The sequence below is a fragment of the Prionailurus bengalensis genome, chromosome C1 (assembly GCF_016509475.1).
Source record: "Prionailurus bengalensis isolate Pbe53 chromosome C1, Fcat_Pben_1.1_paternal_pri, whole genome shotgun sequence".
Classification (NCBI taxonomy): Eukaryota; Metazoa; Chordata; class Mammalia; order Carnivora; family Felidae; genus Prionailurus; species Prionailurus bengalensis.
The window spans coordinates 21,188,628-21,208,930 of NC_057345.1; the positions used below are offsets into that span (position 1 = coordinate 21,188,628).

At 40.5% G+C, this 20,303-nt stretch overlaps 1 protein-coding gene across 1 annotated transcript in view; it reads right to left on the minus strand.

Moving 5' to 3' along the window:
* DNAJC8 (DnaJ heat shock protein family (Hsp40) member C8) overlaps nt 1–20,303 on the minus strand; it is a 28,155-nt gene that overhangs the window by 7,622 nt on the left and 230 nt on the right. The window contains exons 2-6 of the mRNA XM_043574217.1: nt 17,995–18,096; nt 6,031–6,087; nt 2,275–2,341; nt 1,658–1,752; nt 5–76 (exon numbers count right to left, since the gene is read on the minus strand). Coding sequence (XP_043430152.1) covers nt 5–76; nt 1,658–1,752; nt 2,275–2,341; nt 6,031–6,087; nt 17,995–18,096 — 393 coding nt within the window. The remainder of the gene's footprint in view (nt 1–4; nt 77–1,657; nt 1,753–2,274; nt 2,342–6,030; nt 6,088–17,994; nt 18,097–20,303) is intronic.

Consider the following 20,303-nt stretch of genomic DNA (forward strand, 5'->3'; position numbering starts at 1 on the left):
TCACCAGCTCAGGATCATCCTCCTCCACATTTGTAGGTTTTCCTTCCTTCTTTAATTGCTTTTTTCGCTCTTTCACCTAAAAAAAATTTTTTCATCAGTTGAGAATATCCATTAAGCTGCACACATATAACATGTGCACTTTTCAATGGATATAGATACAATAAAAGGTTTGCATGGAAAAAAAAAAAAAAAAAATGAGCCTCTTCCCCTCCCCTCCAAAACAGCAATGCAGTTAAAGGAGAACTAGGAATCAGGGGTCCTTCCTCTAACCTCATCTAAAATCCAATCCACCAGGAAGGATGCAAGAGGACCAGCAAGGAAGTTGTCCCCAACTCATCCGATCCTAGGCCAGATCCACAGAACCTTTGATACATTGAACAGATTACCCATTAATCTTTTGTGGTTTGTAGTTATGTGTTTATAGCAAAGAAACTACATTTGTCAAGTTTTATAAGAAGCTACAGAATTTGTGGCATTAAGTGTAACTGTTTCCAGGTATTTCAAAACTGCATTATTGATAATTCTCACTGTGAAACCCCCTTAAACCAGTAATTTTCAGACCACATTAACTGTTTGTTTGTTTGTATTTGTTTTATCACTCTGGCCACCATTGAGAGCTAAAAAAAAATAAACATACCCATTCACATAAGAATGTCATTTCTCGATTAAATAACCATTTACTACTGCTCCAGCAAAAAGCCAGTGTCTTCCAAGCTCAGAATGGCCCTACTGCCACCTTGTGGCCAGAAAGCCTGAGGATGGCTCCTTTATAGGCCAAAATAAGAGGAAAAGTAAATATACCACAATGATTTAAGGAGAACTTGTCAGGTCCTTTCCTGATTTCTACCAAAATTTTGCCTACAGGTACCACTTCCAACACATGACCAGCAAGATAGACTTATGGCCATCTGTCTCTTTTTTACCCATTTTCTTCATCTAAATTGGACTCATTATTACTATTACTGGTTATACAGTTCTATTTCAGATTCCAAAGCTCTTCAAAGAAAAGATCACACCCATATTCACTCCCAATTGAAACAGCTCTTACAAATGGCCTCACAATTCTTGCCCCAGCAAGTAAAAAATAAAAACAAAAACCTTTCTTACCTCAAGCAAGCCATCTTAACCCTTCCCACCACTCAGGAGATTTAGGTAATGCAAAAAAATAAAGCCAGCTATAACTCAATTTATTTTAGTTGATCCTTCCCAACCCTGTTATTAATACAGATATACACCTCCTCCTATTAAAAAAAAAAAAATTACTCATATCCCCTTGCCAGTCTTTCCTCAAGCCCATGTTCCAACCCCTTCACTGAGACAAGAATAAAAATCCAGGGTCAAGGATCACCATGGCTGCTCCACTCTTCCACTCTCAGAAGTGGGTAACGTGACAACACGTGACGAGAGGGAAAGAAAAGCCCTCTCTCCACAGCATGCAGCTGGTAAGGGAAAGAGGTGGGAGCAGCCTCCTAGCCACTCCGCACCCTGAGCTCTAAGGCACAACACTATTCATGAGCACCACAGCAAAGTTACAGAGACCACATAAATGGTCACAAATTGCACCAGTAGGTATTGCCAGGTTAACATTTACCCTCCTGCAAGGTGCCCAAGGCTTGCTAATACTTCCTGTAAACACAGCAGCACTATAAATACTTACAGTGTGTTCCACGTATTCTTTTCCTGCCTGAATTACATCCAGGGCCCTCTTCTTTTGTTCCTGATCCAGTAGCAACTTGTAAGCTTTGTCCACAGCTAATGCAAAACATTGAAATTAACTGTTTCTGCAAACACCCTCTGAAAGTCTGAACTATACTCAGGCAGTGTAAATGGACTTGTGCCATCTAAAAGCATTCCCTATTTTGTTAAATTATTTATTGTTGTTAAGCTAATTTTAAAACATACAACTACAGCAATGACTTTCCTTGAGAGCCTTGGAAAAAATTAAATATACCCTCAAGACTATATACACCACAACTAGATTTAATTCAGTGACAAAATACTTCCAATTATTTTTGTTGTTGTTCAAAGAAGAAAAATGATCCTATGCAGTAACAGTCTTTGTTGGCACATAAAAGTTTTAACAAGGCAAAGTTAAGATCTATTTCTTAAACAGCAACATTCTGCTTTGCAATGACAACTGTTCTACTGAAAACCACAGCTTCTTCATCACCAGAAGACAAAACTGTAACATTCCTTCCTTGATCCAGGACAAGGAACAGTTAGTCTCTAGCACTGATAAAAGTTTTAGTCGGGAGCAGGTAAATTTACAAATACCTTCAAAAGCCTTTTGTGCTCTGTCAGCATCATCTTGGTTTTTGTCAGGATGCACCAATATGGATAACTACAACAAGGGGAAAGTTAGGTTTGTCAACACGAGGAACATTTAGTAACTCTTCACCTGCATCATGCTTCCTTCCAACCAAAAGCTCTAATGTATTATAGCAAAAAAGACTGTCAGCCAGAAACATTTTTTACAAATTAGTAAGTATCATAAAATGTGCAGAAACACTGGTCCTTAGAATTCAAGTACCAAAAGGTAAAATGCTGGGAAACATTTAGGATTTTAATCACAAAGTCAAAAAGAAATATAAGCCAAGCATTACAAGGATGCTGTGAGGATGAAGAAGACAGACTGAAAAGTACCCCGTTCCTATTATGTTCCTTATACTGATAAGCACTAAGAAGGCTAAAGCACATATGAGACATCATCTCTTTCCTAAAAGAACTTTTAAAGTTGTGGTTCTCTAAGGAGGGGGGCGGGGGATAGGTTAAATAGGTGATGGGGACTGAGGAGTGTACTTGTTGTGATGAGCACCGGCTGATGTACGGAATTGCTGAATCACTATATTGTATGCCTGAAACTAATATTACATTGTATGTTAACTAGAACTAAAATAAAAACTAAAAACAAAAAACAAAAAACAAAAAAAAAACCATTAAATAGTAGTTCTTAGTTCTGGCTATGCTCCAACCCTGTAAAGCTTTTTAAAATATAGGTCTATGCTACTCTCAGACCCTCTGAACCAGTCTCTGACATCTGTACTTTTTTTTGAGAGAGATAGAGAGCACACGTGTGCACAGGAGCAGGGGAGGGGCAGAGAGAAAGGGAGAGAGAGAATCCCAAGTAGGCTCCTCACTGTCAGTGCAGAGCCCAACATGGGGCTCAATCCCACAAACCATAAGATTATGACCTGAGCCCACATCAAGAATCAGACATTTAACCGACTGAGACACCCAGGCACCCCTGGAATCTGTACTTTTTTAAGCCTCTACTGGATTAACCTCTACTCGGTAACAGGTGACAGTAAGGAATTAGTGTCAATTTTGTTAGGTCTGACAAGTAGTTATGCAAGAAAATGTCCTTTTTTTTTTTCTTGGGGGGATACATGATGAAATATTGGGGGTAAAGTACCATGATATCTATAATTTACTTCACAACTCGGCCAAAAACATAGTTAATGAAGTAAACTATTGCCTACAGATGGTGAGTATATGAGTACTCACTGCTCTATTCTTTCTTTTTAAAATATAATTAAAAATTTTTATAACAGGGGCACACCTGGGTGGCTCAGTCAGTTAAGCTCAGGTCATCTCACGATTTGAGCCCCACATTGGGCTCTGTGCTGACAGCTCAGAGCACGGAGCCTGCTTCAGATTCTGTGTCTCCCTCTCCCTCTGCCCTTCCCCTGCTCACGCTCTGTCTCTCTCTGTCTCTCAAAAAGAAACATAAAATAAAAAAGTTAAAGTGAAAAGCAAATATCTCCATAGGTGATTCTTTCAGACAGCCAGGGTTAAGAACCACTGACCTACTGTTATTGACAGACCAAAACCAATTAATTGGAACTAATTGGGACTTTTTGGGGATAATGACAGCAAGTGGGAATGAAATGCTAAATCCAGCATTACTGGAGTCAGAATCCTGGGCTCTAATTCCAACTTTAATCACCTACCAGCTGTGAGACCTTGAGCAATTCACTTAACCTATCTCTGTTCCAGTTTCCTCCTCTGTAAATACAACAATACTAGGTACCTCTAGCTCATTGGAATAATGCAAGAAACAGCATAGTGTCTAACACACATTGATAGCACAGAAAGAGGACATACTGCATGCCAAGAAAAAGACATACTTCTCTAAGTGCATTGTTCGATTACCTCATTTAAATCCTCATAACAATCTTGCTGGGTAGACACATCATGGGCATTTTATAAATGAGGTAACAGGCACAGAAAGGTTGAAAGGGACTTGCCCAACTTCAAACTGCTCATAAGAGGTACAGCTGAGATTGAAACTCAAGTCATATAGCTCTAAGGCCCATACTCTTAACTATTAGATCATATTAATAACTAAAGAACTCTCACTGAGTTCTTCATACAGCTTACATAAAAAAGTTTTGACTGTGGATTTGAATGCTTCCTTATTAAATTGGGAAAGACTGCTAATGCATTACATTAGGAAACTTGACATTTTAAGGGGATAAAAGCTGAATATTAAGTGCAGAGTAGAACTCAGGAAGAAAAAGTTATAAGATAGGGTGGAGCGGCTGGGTGCCTCTGTTGGTTAAGCATCTGACTTTGGCTCAGGTCATGATCTCACAGTTCGCAAGTTCAAGCCCTGTGTCAGGCTCTCTGCTGACAGCTCAGAGCCTGAAGCCTACTTCGGATTCTGTGTCTCCCTCTCTCTCTGCCCCTCCCCAACTCATGCTCTATCTCTCTCTCAAAAATAAATAAAACATAAACAAAAAAAAATGTTTTAACGTTATATAATGGAAAATGACTTAGTAGGCAAAGATAAAAAACATCTTGGCTTAATAGTAGATCAGAACATGATTATGAGTCAGCAATGTGGAGGCAATTACTGTATTGAGGAAGCAGGCATAATACTGGATATTAACAAGTATGGAATGCAGGAGATGAGAATTACATTCTGCACTGGTCAGACCCTATTACAATATGAAGTACAAAGAGATATATAAAAGTTGGGGAAATTTTAAAAAACAAACCAACAAAAAAGACATTAGGTATACAGAAAATCCAATTTGCAAAGACAGATGGCAGGGAGTGTGTTTATTCAACTCCTAGAAAGAAAGGCTGGGGGTTACTCAGCTATCAAAATTGGAAGGGTTTTTTAAAAAGGCTACTATCAACCTTTGTAGCTCAAGGTTATTAAACAACAGACTGTACAATAAAGCACTATTTACATGAAACCAGGTATCTCTTGAGTGTTTAAGTTTGCACAAGATAAAATTATTGAGGAAGGGGGTCTTGAAAATAAAAAAAACTGTTACAAATCATTTAACATGTTTTCTCCAGGAAGGCAGGGAATTTAATAAGCATGACTCCATGTAAGTTCCACTATTCTACCTTGTACTTCTCCCGCTTACTTCAGGGCTTGGAAAGGTTCTATTTGGATATAAAATTCATTCTATTCAGAGGTCAAATTCATCCTATTCTTCCTTCTCCCTCACTCCCAACTGTATGCCTAAATTTGAGAGTGGGTATGCTCCTGTAATAACCTTCAAAAGCCTGCTGAATGCAGTGGTCATTCAGCTCCATAGCTTACCAATAACTACTGCTGCAGGTGGGCTGTGTGAATAAGAGGTAAGCCATGGTCAATAAATTATTTAAGATTTTATGTCACTATGAGGTTTGTTTTTAAAGAGTTACATAATCTTGGGGCGTCTGGGTGGCTCAATGGGTTGAGCGTCCAACTTCAGCTCAGGTCATGATCCAGCGGTTTGTGAGTTCGAGCCCCACGTCAGGCTCTGTGCTGACAGCTCAGAGCCTGGAGCCTGCTTCCGATTCTGTGTCTCCCTCTCTCTCTGACTCTCCCTCACTTGTGCTCTGTCTCTGTCTCTCTCAAAAATAAATAAAATGTAAAAAAAAAAAAAAAAAAAAGTTACATAATCTTAAGCTTAAAAAAAAAATTAAATTTTGGCCCAATATTCATAACAGCAAATCTTAAGAGAATCATGTGCTACTCTATTTCCAGAAGGTTCAGACTCCAGCTATTACAGGGAAATAATACTGTACCTGTCGAAACCTCTTTTTTATTTCTTCATCTGTCACTTCAGGATCTATCTGAAGAACCTGGAAGAATCAAAATCAAAACTGTAAAAGAGATTAGAAGAATTTATGAATTTAACAGGTGCCCAGTAATTATACATGTTATAATCAACATCTAGAGCAGTACTCAGTATTCTAGAAAAGTACCTGGCACACAGTTGTAAAAAATGCTCAAGGTACATAAATGAGGGGCACCTGCCTGGCTTAGTTGGTAAAGCTCGTGACTCCTGGTCTTGGGGTTTTAAGTTTGAGTCCCACACTGGGTATGGGTGAAGATTACTTAAAAAATAAAAAAAGAAATATGGGGTGCCTGGGTGGCTCAGTTGGTTAAGCATCTGACTCTTAGTTTCGGCTCAGGTCATGATCTCACAGTTTCATGAGTTCGAGCCCCCAATGGGCTCTGTGCTGACAGTGTAAAGCCTGCTTGGGATTCTCTCTCTCAGCCTCTCTCTTGGCTCCTCCCCCAGTTGCATTGTCTCTGTCTCTCTCAAAATAAATAAACTTTAAAAAAGGAAGGAAAGAAGGAAGGAAGGAAGGAAGGAAGGGAGGGAGGAAGGAAGGGAGGAAGGAAAATGAGGGGCACCTGGCTGACTCAGTCGGGAGAGTGTGCAACTCTTGATCTTGGAGTTGTAAATTCAAACCTCAGGTTGGGTGTAGAGATTACTTTAAAAAAATAAAATAAAATATTTTAAAAAAGAAAAAAAAGAAACATAAATGAGAAAACCAGTAACAGAATAACAGTTATACCATTTTATGTTTCTCAATATGTATTTCTCAATATAAAATACATTTATGTTTTACTCCATCAGAAGGACAATTTATCTTATATCCAGAGACAGGTTTCTGGACCATGTTGCATTTCTCCTTCATTCATTAAAAAAAGCACCCCCCTACACACCCCTACTTATCTTTGCAAATGTGGAGAAAGTACAAATACGCAATAAGGAAAATATGAGACTGGATCCCTGATTTTCAATCCAGAAAGGCCCATGGAGCTCCCCTTTATATCTGTAATTCACATGGGCCAATGGTTCTCAGCCCAGAGTGAACATCAGAATTGCCTGTGAAGACCTGTGAGCGATGGGCCTACTATAGAAAAGTCTGGTTCCAACTCAGTAGAACTGAGGTACAGCCAAATGGAAGGATCAGCTGTATTTTTAGAGCAATTTGTTTTAAAGAATAAATTTAATCATTCTCCACGCCTAGGTAAGCTGGTGTTGACAGTCTTCACCATGGATCCTGAGCCCATCGCCACAAATATATATATTCACTCATTTATAGAGCAGCTACTACCTGCTGAACACACTGCTATGTACCAGAAATGCAAAGATAAATAAGCAGGGAAAACGTATTTTTTAATTACCATATAATAAGTGCTTTGGGGGGAAGATTTCACAGTGTAGTCCATGGATTCAACACAGCATTACTATTTATTTACTTGATATTCAAGGCCAGAGGGCGACAGGAGTTTGTTAGAAATCCAGAAGAGAAAGCCTCACTTAAGTGCAACAGAATCAGAATCAAAACTTAACAAGATCCCCAAGTAATCTGAATCGTATTAAAGTCTGAGAAACACTGGTAAGAAATGATGTAGGTTAGAAAAAAGTGTGCTCAACGTTAGCAGAACTAAGGACGGGGCAGGTGGGGGGTGGTGGGGAGATGGACAGCAAAGAGAAAAAAAATGAAAATAAACCTTGAAAAGAAAAACATATACCAGAAATTAAAAACGCAAAGTAACCTACCAAGCTTAGTCAGATGCTTGCAGTGTTTTTAAAAAAAACCTGGCAACAAGTAACGTCAAGATTTATTGCAAGCTTTCAAAACATTCCAACAGCCCACCTATAGTAATAAAGTTAGTGGTAGGCAACGGAGCTGAATGACCACTGCATTCGGCAGACTTTGGAAGGTTATGACAAGAACACGCCCACTCTCCAATGCTAGGCATACAATAAGGGTGAAGGAACAGAAGAACTTTAAAGCAACACATTTTCAAGATTCATTGTGTCCCCTCTACCTTCCCAAGGGAGAAAGGAATTGGGAAAAAGTCACTCAAGAAAAGTATGCAGCTATATAAGATTTATAGATAAAGGAAGGTAACTGTACATACACAAATATTCAGAAGAGAATTTTACCTTACCTTGATTCTGGGGAAAAGAAACGTATTGGAGCAAACCAAAGTCCAACCAGCCCCAGAAGGTGTACAAAATGAATGAGAAAGAATGGAAAACCTCCCACCCTCACATATAAAAAAAGCCTCCAATAAAGCTATAGCCTAGAACTAATGCCAAATGTAATTCATAAACCTTGACTGATTCCCAAGTTAAATAAAATAGCTATAATTAAGATTTGGGGGACAACTGGGGCCACTTGAGTGTGGACTACATTAGATGATGTTATTGAATTAATGTTGTTTTTCCTAGGTGCAATAATGGTGTTGTGGTTATATGGCTATATATTCTTATTCTGAAGAGATGCCTGGTAAATTATTTAAGCATGAAGCATCACAATGTCTACAGCTTACTTTCAGATAATCCGGCAAAAATGAAGGTATGTATATATACACACACACCAGCCTTGTTTTTCCAAGAATAACTTAATCACATGTGTACTGATCACTGGCAACAAAAATTCACTGAGTGCCTTCAAAGCTAATCAACTCCTTTTCTATCCTTAATAGATGGAGGTACCATATGTGGCCATGAAATACAATGAATACAGTGGGCCTATACCTGCGGCCCAAACCTCTTTAAAGCCAGCTTCACACTCAGTACAAACTTATGGAGCACCTATGATTCCTACTGTGCTCACTACTATTTTCACGGAATTGAAGGTCCATCAGGGGAGGAACAGACAAGAAACAATTCTTACAAACGTGACAAATGCCATATTACCAACATGGCTCTTAGGAAGCACACAGATCTGTTCAGATTCTTGGAAGGGTTTTCTGAACTCCTACTGTGTCTCAGGCTTTGGGGATACTGCAATCAAAAATCCAGTCTTAGGGGCGCCTGGGTGGCGCAGTCGGTTAAGCGTCCGACTTCAGCCAGGTCACGATCTCGCGGTCCGTGAGTTCGAGCCCCGCGTCAGGCTCTGGGCTGATGGCTCAGAGCCTGGAGCCTGTTTCCGATTCTGTGTCTCCCTCTCTCTCTGCCCCTCCCCCGTTCATGCTCTGTCTCTCTCTGTCCCAAAAATAAATAAACGTTGAAAAAAAAAAAAAATTAAAAAAAAAAAAAAATCCAGTCTTAGACCTCAAAGAGTTCATTAACCATCACACATGAACAAAAATGCCTGACACTGATACAAGTTTCTGAACTCAAATTGTAACAGCCTCCTTTGGAATCTTTCACTTGAAAAAGTAATCCAGTCTTAAGTCATATGTGAACTCTATGAGCTGATAATTATGTACAAGTTCCAGAGTTCTACTAAGAGAAACACCTTTCCTTCCAAAGTACTTAATAAGATACACAAAAAAATAAAGTTGGTAGAGCTCCTTGCTGGGGCCTTGAAGTTAAATCAAAAGAAGGAACATGAAAAGGACAGGACTGAGCAGGGGCACAGGTTCCTCTACGCTTATGGAAGAAGTAGAGAAGGGCCTTCAACTGAAGAGTAATTGCAGAATGCGTCAGATCCTTGCATAAGAGCTGACGGTTAGACGCATGGCCAAATAGGGAGCTAGAGAGAGGGCAGGAAGAGAAAAGAAAAATGCGCCCTGGATAAAGATTCCCATAATAAGGTCCCTCAGATTCCCAGTCTTACTCCTCCCTTTTCTACCTGCTACTCAGTGAGATGGTGTCTAGGCAGACCACTCACATTTCAGTTGACACCTGGGATGACAGCTATTCCTGCAATACTCTCCTTACTAGAAAAAGACCAGGGATCCCTGGGTGGCTCAGTCTCTTGATTTCAGCTCAAATCATAATCTGGCGGTTTGTTAGATTGAGCCCCACATCCAACTCTGCACTGAGTGCGAAGTCTGCTTGGGATTCTCTCTCTCCCTCTCCTGCTTACCTCTGTACAAAACTCAGATTCATTTAGATGTCTCAATAGCTGCTACGTGAAAAACAAAAGTCACTCATTTCCTATATCACCAGGAACACCTAATTCTGACTCAAGGTTCAAAAAGCAACTTCATAAGGAGACAATGACAATAACACCCACCCTATATAGTGGCCACCACATCTGTAGAAAATAGAAAAGACAAAAGTTCTAATGGATGGTCATCGAGTCCTGCCCATTCAAACACAATCTCTCATCTTCCCAAGTGTCAACCTCACCGTATCTTTGTGTAAATATATTCACACATACATTCACACACACTGTCAACTCTTGAACACAGGTTTGAACTGCACGGGTCAACTTACATATGAATTTTTTTTCAATAAATATAGTATACTACTAGAAATGTATTTTCTCTTATGACTTTTTAATATTTTCTAGCTTACTTTACTGTAAAAATACAGTATGTAATACATATACAAACGTGTTAATTGATGGTTTGGTCTCAGTAAGGCTTCTAGTCAATAGTAGTTTATTAGTAGTTAAATTTGGGGGTGAGTCAAAGTCATACACAGATTTTTAACTGCATGAGGGTTTGTATGACTGACTAATCCCTGCATTGTTTAACGGTCAATTGTGAGTGTGTATATCGTATATACACATATATACGTATGCATAATGTGTACATATACTCCAACATTTTTTTTAGTTTATTTTGACAGAGAGAGAGAGAGAGAGAAATCTCAAGCAGGTTCCACGCCCCAACACAGGGCTCGAACCCATGAACCACAAGATCATGACCTGAGCTAAAGTCAGACGCTTACCCAACTGAGCCACCAGAGCCCCTCAAACATACTTTATATAGTCAGGACAGGAACTACAGGGCAGTGACTTCCAGAACCACATTAACTAGTAGGGTGTTAAAATTCTAGCCTTCATAGTAGTCCCAACAATCTGTCATTTCTTTTCAATCAGATAACCACAGGAAACACAAATTACCCTAACAAATAAATGGTAAGTTATATGATCACATGTCCCCTTTTCATGGTACTCTGCACAATTTAAAAGTATGGTTAAATAGAGGGGTGCCTGGGTGGGTTAGTCAGTTGAGCGTCTGACTTCAGCTGTCAGATCATGATCTCCAGGCTCATGGGTTCGAGCCCCATGTCTGGCTCTGTGCTGACAGCTTAGAGCCTAGAGCCTGCTTCAGATTCTGTGTCTCCCTCTCTCAAAGATAAGTAAACATTAAAAAAAAAAAAAAAAGTATGGTTAAATACAAAGAACATATCATCAAATTCTTTATCCTTCTCAAAAAAATTATCTTCTGGGGTGCCTGGGTGGCGCAGTCGGTTAAGCGTCCGACTTCAGCCAGGTCACGATCTCGCGGTCCGTGAGTTCGAGCCCCGCGTCAGGCTCTGGGCTGATGGCTCAGAGCCTGGAGCCTGTTTCTGATTCTGTGTCTCCCTCTCTCTCTGCCCCTACCCCGTTCATGCTCTGTCTCTCTCTGTCCCAAAAATAAATAAAAAAACGTTGAAAAAAAAAAATTATCTTCTCCATTTCCTCCCCCAAATTGTATCAAGAATACTCTTGGGGAAAAACAATCAGGAGCTCCTGGCTGGCTCAATCGGAAGAGCATGCGACTTTTGATCTTAGGGTCATGAGTTCAAGTCCCTTAACTCATGACCCCAAGACCAAGGGTCACATGCTCTTCCAACTGACCCAACCAGATGCCCCTCAAAAGTACTCTTTAAGTTTTCTGTCTTACCCTTCCCTTTCTGAGCAATACAATCCAAACACATTAAGTGGAGCCAGGCAAAGTAGACACCTATCCTGGGTAGGACATCAAGATAGCCCAGTGCAGGGTCAGAGCCCATCTGGGATGAAGATGGTGGGGACCACACAGGAAACAGTGGCCAGTCACACCATGGTGGAACACAAATGGGGTGAGAAGAGCATCCACATAGAAAGGTACCCTGACATGGAGGTACAAAGTGGGTTGAGAAGGGCATCTCAGTGGGCAGGCAGCCAGGCATAGGGTGTTAAAACCTAAGCAGGGTAAGACTGTGAACATGGGAGGGTAGCCAAGTGCAGGGTATCAGAGCCCAAGAGGGCTAAGGAAAGCATCCACATGAAAGCAGAGTTGAGGGGCGCCTGGGTGGTTCAGTTGGTTAAGCTTCTGACTCCGGCTCAGGTCATGATCTCACAGTATGTGAGTTTAAGCCCCACGTCAGGCTTTCTGCTGTCAGTACAGAACCTGCTTTGGATCCTCTGTCTCCCTCTTTCTCTGCCCCTACCCTGCAAACATGCATACCCTCTCTCTCAAAAATAAATAAACATTTTAAAAATTTCTTTAAAAAAAAGGAAATAGAATGTAACTGGGGTATTTGAGAGTGGGCAAGGTAAGAAAAGTGTCTACAAGGGAAGTGGCTTGGCACAGAGTATAGGAGCCCAAACAAAAATATCTCCACAAAGGGATGGCCTAGCATGGGAAACTTGTACTTGGTGAGGTGGGCGCCCATGTAGGAGGGCATCCAACATAGGAAGGCAGTCCAACAAGAGGTGTCAGAACCCAAGCAGAATGTAGACAGCACTGGGGCGCCTGGGTGGCGCAGTCGGTTGAGCGTCCGACTTCAGCCAGGTCACGATCTCGCGGTCCAGGAGTTCGAGCCCCGCGTCAGGCTCTGGGCTGATGGCTCAGAGCCTGGAGCCTGTTTCCGATTCTGTGTCTCCCTCTCTCTCTGCCCCTCGCCCGTTCATGCTCTGTCTCTCTCTGTCCCAAAAATAAAATAAAACGTTGAAAAAAAAAAAAAAAAAGAATGTAGACAGCACTTGGATGGAAGTATGACAAGCACAGAAGTTGGAGCCTGATCAGGGTGGAGAGCCTCCATGCAAGGGTGGGGGGAGGGGGGTGGGGGGTGGATGGAATGGAATTAGAGCCCAAGAAAGATGAGGAGGATGTTTTCAGAGGAAGGTAGCCTGACGTAAGGGTCAAAGCCAGAGCAGGGTAGAAACGTGCCTGTTTGATGGGGAGGATGCTGGAGTCCAAAAGGGATGAAGAGAGGTCCCAGGGAGCCAGAGGTGGGTGAGGAATGCACCCACCTGGAAGGGTAACCTGGCATGGGAGTTTTAAGCTCAGGTACGGTGAGGAATGGCAGCTGGGAGATCAGATGTAAACAGGACGATCGATTAAGTAAATATACACATATTTAAAATAGTGGGAGCCTGATTTCTCACTATGAGAGAAGGGAACTACAAACATGTAAAGAAAAAAGAAAAAAAAAAACTAGAATAAACCCTGTAGTGTTGGATTGAAATTGGATGTAAATACATGTATGTACACATGCAAACACACATATGCATGCATACACATATACTCACTTCTTAGCCCTATCTACCAATAGGGTCTGGAGTAGTGACATTCCCAACAGCAATGAGTACACCTAGCACCCAAATCTTTATCTCTAAATACCATTCTTCACTAAAAGGAATCGGAGCTCCTCACTGAAATAACTTTAGGCTGGGTCAGGAAAAGTTACAAGAGTGTCTAGTAATCAAAGAATGATGAAAACATATCGAAAGACAGGACCTTGCTTGAAAGATAACCTACTGGCCCAATTTGGGACAACTTGAGCAACAAAATAAATAATACCAAAATACAACACACTGGATAAAATAGGAAACCCTAAGTCTATACTGACTAATAAATGAATAAACTGAAACTTTGATAAGAGAATATTTACACTGTCTCAAAGTGCCTCCCCATAAAATACTTACTAATTACAAAAGGGAAAAAAAGTAACTTATGGACACAGCAGGCACCTCTCCAAGTGATCAAGTTAACATCATTAGAAATGGGATAAACCTGGGATATTGGAAATATCATGTACTTTATAAGTTGCCAAGAGAAGAATACAGTATCACTTCTGTGATATTCCTGCATTCCAACATTGCATAAACTGAATCCAACTGAAGAAATATCAAACAACCTCAAATTGAGAGAGATGCTACAATATAACTGGCCTGGGTGCGCCTGGGTGGCTCAGTCAATTAAGCGTCCAACTTCGGCTCAGGTCATGATCTCACAGATCGTGGGTTCAAGCCCCAACAGCTCAGAGCCTGGAGCCTGCTTCAGATTCTGTGTCCCCCTCTTTCTCCGCCCAACCCCTGCTTGTGCTCTGTCTCTGTCTTTCAAAAAAGAATAAACATTTAAAAAAAAATTTTTTTAATAAATAACTGGCCCGTAATCTTCAGAAATGGTAAGGTTGTCAAAGTCAAGGAAAGGCTGAGAAACTGTTCCAGACTAAAGACTAAACAGACACAACAACTAAATATAACAGTTGATTCTTGACTGGATCCTTTTGCTGTAGAGGACATTATTGAGACAACTGGCAAATTTGAATGGGGTCTGAGAACTACATGGTAACAGTGTACCATGTTTCTTTCTTGATTTTGATGGTTATATTGTGCTTCAGTAGGAAAGTGTCATTTGTAGGAAAAACACACTGAAGTATTCTAGAGCAAAGGAACATCATGCTAACAACTTGGTATCAAACAGTCCAAGAAAGTCTTCATAATGTACTTGTAACCTTTCTACCAATCTGAAATTGTTTTAAAATGAAACAGTTCTTGGGGTGCCTGGGTGGCTTAGTCCTTAAGTATCCAACTTCATCTGGCTCAGCTCATGATCTCGTGGTTCCTGAGTTTGAGTCCTACATCAGGGTCTCTGTTGTCAGTACGAAGCCCACTTTGGATCCTCTGCTTCTCTCTCTGCCCCTCCCTTCCTCTCTCCACCCCCCCCCTCAAAAATAAACATTAAAAAAAAAGATAAATAAAATGAAACAATTCTTTAAAAATTACTCTTCAGGAGCACCTAGGTGGCTCAGTCAGTTAAGCATCTGATTCTTGATTTCAGTCCACGTCATGAGCTCACGGTTCATGAGATTAAGCCCCAAGTCAGACTCTGCACTGACAGTGAGGAACTTGCTTGGGATTCTCTCTCTCCCTCTCTCTCTGCCCCTCCCCACACACTCTGCACACACGCACACCCTCTCTCTCAAATCAATAAACTTAAAAAAAATTTTTTGTTACTCTTCAAAAAAACAGAAGCAATGGACGAGCCTTGAAAGCATTATGCTAAATGAAATAAGTCAGACACAAAAGTACAAATACTATACAATTTGACCTATATGAGGCACTCAGAATAGGCAAATTGATAGATAGAAAATAGAATAGAAATCACCAGAGACTGGGAGTAGGAGGAATAGGGAGTTATTGTTTAATGGGTTTGGAGTTTCTGTCTAGAATGATGAAAAAGTTCTAGAGATGACAATGATGGGTGCACAACACTGAATGTACTTACTGCCCCTGAAATGTACACCTAAAAACTGTTAAATGGTTAATTAGATGTTATGTATATTTTACCACAATAAAAAAAAAAAAGTAGGAACAAAAAAAGTTTACAGGTGCTCAATAAGTGTTATTTTTATAAGATGTAACAATATTCATGTCATTCATGTCAAAGTTATTTATAATTGTGAATAACTAGAAACTAGTTTAAATATCCTATAATAAAGAAAAATACAGGAATTATTAAATAATTTTTTTTAATTTTCAGAGACAGAGAATATGAGCAGGGGAAAGGGGCACCAGGGGGAGAGAGACAGAATCCTAAGCAGGCTTCACACTCAGTATGGGGCCCGACGCGGGGCTTGACGCACGATCCTGAGATTACGAACTGAGCTGAAATCAAGAGTTAGATGCTCAACTAACTGAGCCACCCAAACATCCCAGTAAAGGAATTCTTTAAATAAAAACTGTGAAGACTTTTAAAAATGTGTACACCAGGGGCGCCTGGGTGGCGCAGTCGGTTAGGCGTCCGACTTCAGCCAGGTCACGATCTCGCGGTCCGCGAGTTCCAGCCCCGCGTCAGGCTCTGGGCTGATGGCTCAGAGCCTGGAGCCTGTTTCTGATTCTGTGTCTCCCTCTCTCTCTGCCCCTCCCCCGTTCATGCTCTGTCTCTCTCTGTCCCAAAAATAAATAAACGTTGAAAAAAAAAAATTTAAAAATGTGTACACCAGGGTGCCTGTGTGGCTCAGTCAGTTAAGCATCCGACTTCGGCTCAGGTCACGATCTCAGTTAGTGACTTCGAGCCCTGAGTTGGGCTGTCTGCTGTCAGCACAGACCCCACTTCAGATCCTGTCCCCTTCTCTCTGCCCATTCCACCCTCAAAAATAAATAAACTTTAAAAAAACAGTAGAAGTTTCTTTTTAAAAAATGTATACACAGGGACACCTGAGTGGCTCAGTCGGTTAAGTGTCTGACTCCAGCTGAGGTTGTGATCTCATGATCCATGGGTTCGAGCCCCACGTTGGGCTCTGTACTGACAGCTCAGAGCCTGGAGCCTGCTTCGGATTCTATGTCTCCCTCTCTCTCTGCCCCACCCCTGTTGATGCTCTGTCTCTGTCTCTCTCAAGAAATAAACAAACATTAAAATTAAAAAAAAAAAATGTATACACATATTTTGTATAACAATATAGCACTTATTTTATTTATTTATTTCAATCTAATTTAGTTAACATATAGTGTAATAATGACTTCGGGAGTACAATTTAGTGATTCATCACTTACACATAATACCCAGTACTCATCCCAAGTGCCCTCCTTAACGCCCATCACCCATTTAGCCCATCCTCCCTACCCCTCCAGCAACCCTCAGTTTGTTTTCCATATTTGGGTCTCTTATGGCCTGCCTGCCCCTCTGTTTTTATCTTTTTTTGTTTCCCATTGTTCAACTGTTTTGTTTCTTAAATTCCACATATGAGGGAAATCATATGACATTTGTCTTTCTCTGATAGACTTATTTCACTTAGCATAATATAATCCAGTTCTGTCCACGTTGTTGCACAGTACAGCATTTAAAATAGCATGAAGTAGGGGTGCGTGGGTGGCTCAGTCGGTTAAGCATCCGACTTTGGCTCAGGTCACGATCTCCAGTTCATGAGTTCGAGCCCCGTGTCAGGCTTTGTGCTGACAGCTCAGAGCCTTGGGCCTGCTTTGGATTCTGTGTCTCCCTTTCTCTCTGCCCCTCCCCACCACTTGCACACACTCTCTCTCTCTCAAAAATAAACATTAAAAAATTTTAAAAAATAAAATAGCATGAAGTACATTATCCTCCTTGTTGCAAAACAGAACTTTTAAAACAGTTCAAGTATAAACAATTAAGATGGAGCTATTTCTCTTAGGTGGTATTATACTTGATTATTCTTGCTTTTATTATATTTCAAATCTTTGTAAGAAATATGATTTACTTTCATATTTAGGAAAAGTTTAAAATTATAAAACAAAGGAGACCCAGAAAGTATATTTGCTTGTCTATAACCCTGTGGTCATTTTTTGGTTGTTGGATATTTGATATATTTTTTTAAGTTTACTTATTTTTGGAAGAGAGAGAGAGAGAGAGAGAGCGAGCGAGCATGGGAAGGGCAGAGACAGGGAGACAGAGAATACCAAGCAGGCCAACATGGGGCTCAAACTCAGGAACCATGAGATCATAACCTGAGCCAAAACCAAGTGAGTCAGATGCTTAACCAAGTGAGCCACCCAGGCACCCTGGGCTTTCAATATTTTTTACTGCAGTACAAAAGAAAAGTTGTAACAAGCAAACTAAATCAAAGATCCTAAGTTTATCAAGGGTAGCTAGCCCTTCACATCTGAAAATAAAGCCCTGTATATTAGGGTTGGTAAAAGATGGAGAATATTTGACAGGTCACAGACCATCTCATTTTTCCTAACATGCTGCCTTCTCGTGCTTTGCTCACAATAAAACCAGCCAATCTCAGTTCCAACTATAAGACAAAGGTGTATGTTCTGATGTAAGTGTGCCTGCAGCTATGAAAAGCTCCCATCACAAGGCCATAGCAACATCAAACAGCTCACCTCAAACGGGTTCAAATTGAAGTAGGAGGAACCAGGACGGGTCAATCTTTCAATCTGATTTTTGGATGTTAGAACTGAATCTCTCTTCTCTATTTGTTTGACCTAAAATGAAGGGAGATAAAAACTTCATTACTAAAGTTCAATAATAAACTCTGAATTGTCATTTTAACAAGCTACTGACATGTTGAGCAAAATCTGTCTACATGTGAACATTTGAAGAATAATTACAACAGGTATCATTCACTGAATTCTAACAATGTAAAAACTTTACATATATTTATTCCTCTCAACCATCCTATATAGTAGATACTACTACTATTCCCATTTTACAGATAGGAAAACTGAGACTTAGAGAGGTTAACTGATCTGTTCCTGGCTACCCAACTTGTAAACTAGAATTTTAATTCCAACAGTCTGACTCCAAGATAAGAATCACAAATAAACATAAATAAGTCATAGCCACCACCTTCAAAGAGCTTCCACTTTATGACAGAAGATGTACTAGTTTTGTTCATACTTAATTTACAATTTTTTATTTAAGAAAAATACAATTACACTGAAATATACTATACACTAAAAACAGCATTAAAAAAGTATATGGGAGGGACAAGTAATTCTGCCTACCTATCACGCGAATAGAGTTAGAAAAATCCCGGACCCAAAACACCACCAAGGAGAACAGGCACTAGGTAGTGCCAGAAAAACATCCTTGGTACCACTGTCAGAATTGGAATGCTAGTTGAAATGAATCATGTTATGTTTATATGTTATATACCATCTTTATTCCTGATGGCCAAAAGGAGTTTGGAAATAATTTCGGTAGCATAAAAAGCCATTCCTTCTCAGTATCTTTCCTCTTCACTTTCTTGAAAATAGCATGTCACTCCTCACCCCATCTTCTTTCCTAGACTTATGTTTCCTCGTAGCACGTATCACTACCTGACACTATATTTTACGTGTTTGTTTATTGCTTATCTTTCTCTATAGGATGCAAGCTCTAAGACAGGATTTTTCTATTGTTCACTACCATACCTCCAGCACCTAAACAGTACATTTGTACGTGTCAGGTGCTCAAGAAACACTGGTTGAATGATGACTGAAGGGTCCTCCTTTATGTACTTTCCCTCGTTCAATTCAGAGAAGCCAGAATTGTTTTTAGTTTATTTTTATTTCTAACTAAGAGATGATAAGTGAAACAATTTCCAGTGTAACTGATGAGTAGTCATTAGAGGTCAATAAACTTTGGTACCAGCATATCAACATTTTCATGTGAATTAGGCATTTCAAAAGGACAGACTATAAAGGATATGCTAATTCCGTTTTCAAATTTAATACTGTGGAGAATCTACTATGTAACAAGCACTGTTACAAATACCAAAGATAAAAGATGAATGTGACATGGTGCTGAACTCTGAGCAGCTCACAGCCTAGACAGGAGCAACTCCATTCCTCAAATCCATGCCATTCAGCTTTAACTCTTAGAAAGATGCTTCTTTCTGCTTTATATGTTATGACACCTTTTCTTATATCTTAACTCCTTTAGCGTTCATAAAAACTCTTGTTTTAATATTAACTCTGGCTTTACAGAGGTAAAAACCTAAGATCTGCAAAATCAATGTTTTGAAAGAATTAAAACACAGTCCAACTGCCTTGCAAAAATCCAATCCAAGGTCCTCTGACTCCAAATGGCATGCTTTTCATTTATTCATTCATTTATTCAACAAATATTTACCAAGCAATTACTATGACGTACGTGCTGGAAATGCGACAATAAGTGAGGCTCACACCAAACTGACCCCCAATCCTAACATGATACCAAGCTGATATCTGCTGTAAGACCCAGAACAAATTATTTCGCTTCCCTAAACCTCAGGTTTGTCATCTGTAAAACAAAGATAATGCCTCCCTGGCATGATGCATAGTGCCTGGCGCCCACGAATGGCAGAAATAACCAGTAATACAACTCATTACAGAGGACTAAGGGTAGACAGTGCTTCCGTTCAGAATAAAAATGAGGCCCAGCAAAGTTAAGTCGCCCCCAAGAAGGCCGGACTCTGCCAGCCCCTGTCAGCCTCGGACTCCGCGGACTTGGGGCCCTCTGCACGCGCCCAGGCACTTCGTTGGCCTCAATCGTCGTCTACCCGCAGACGTCGGACCCTGGCCCCTTTTTCGATGCCCAAAGGATTCCCCCAGCAGCTACAAGGCAGAGATGCGCACACACACCCCCAGCCCCCCTGCCTGCCCGAAGGCCAGACAGGAGGAACCGCCCAACGGTCCAGGCCAGGAAGACCACTGCCTTTGCCCGCTGG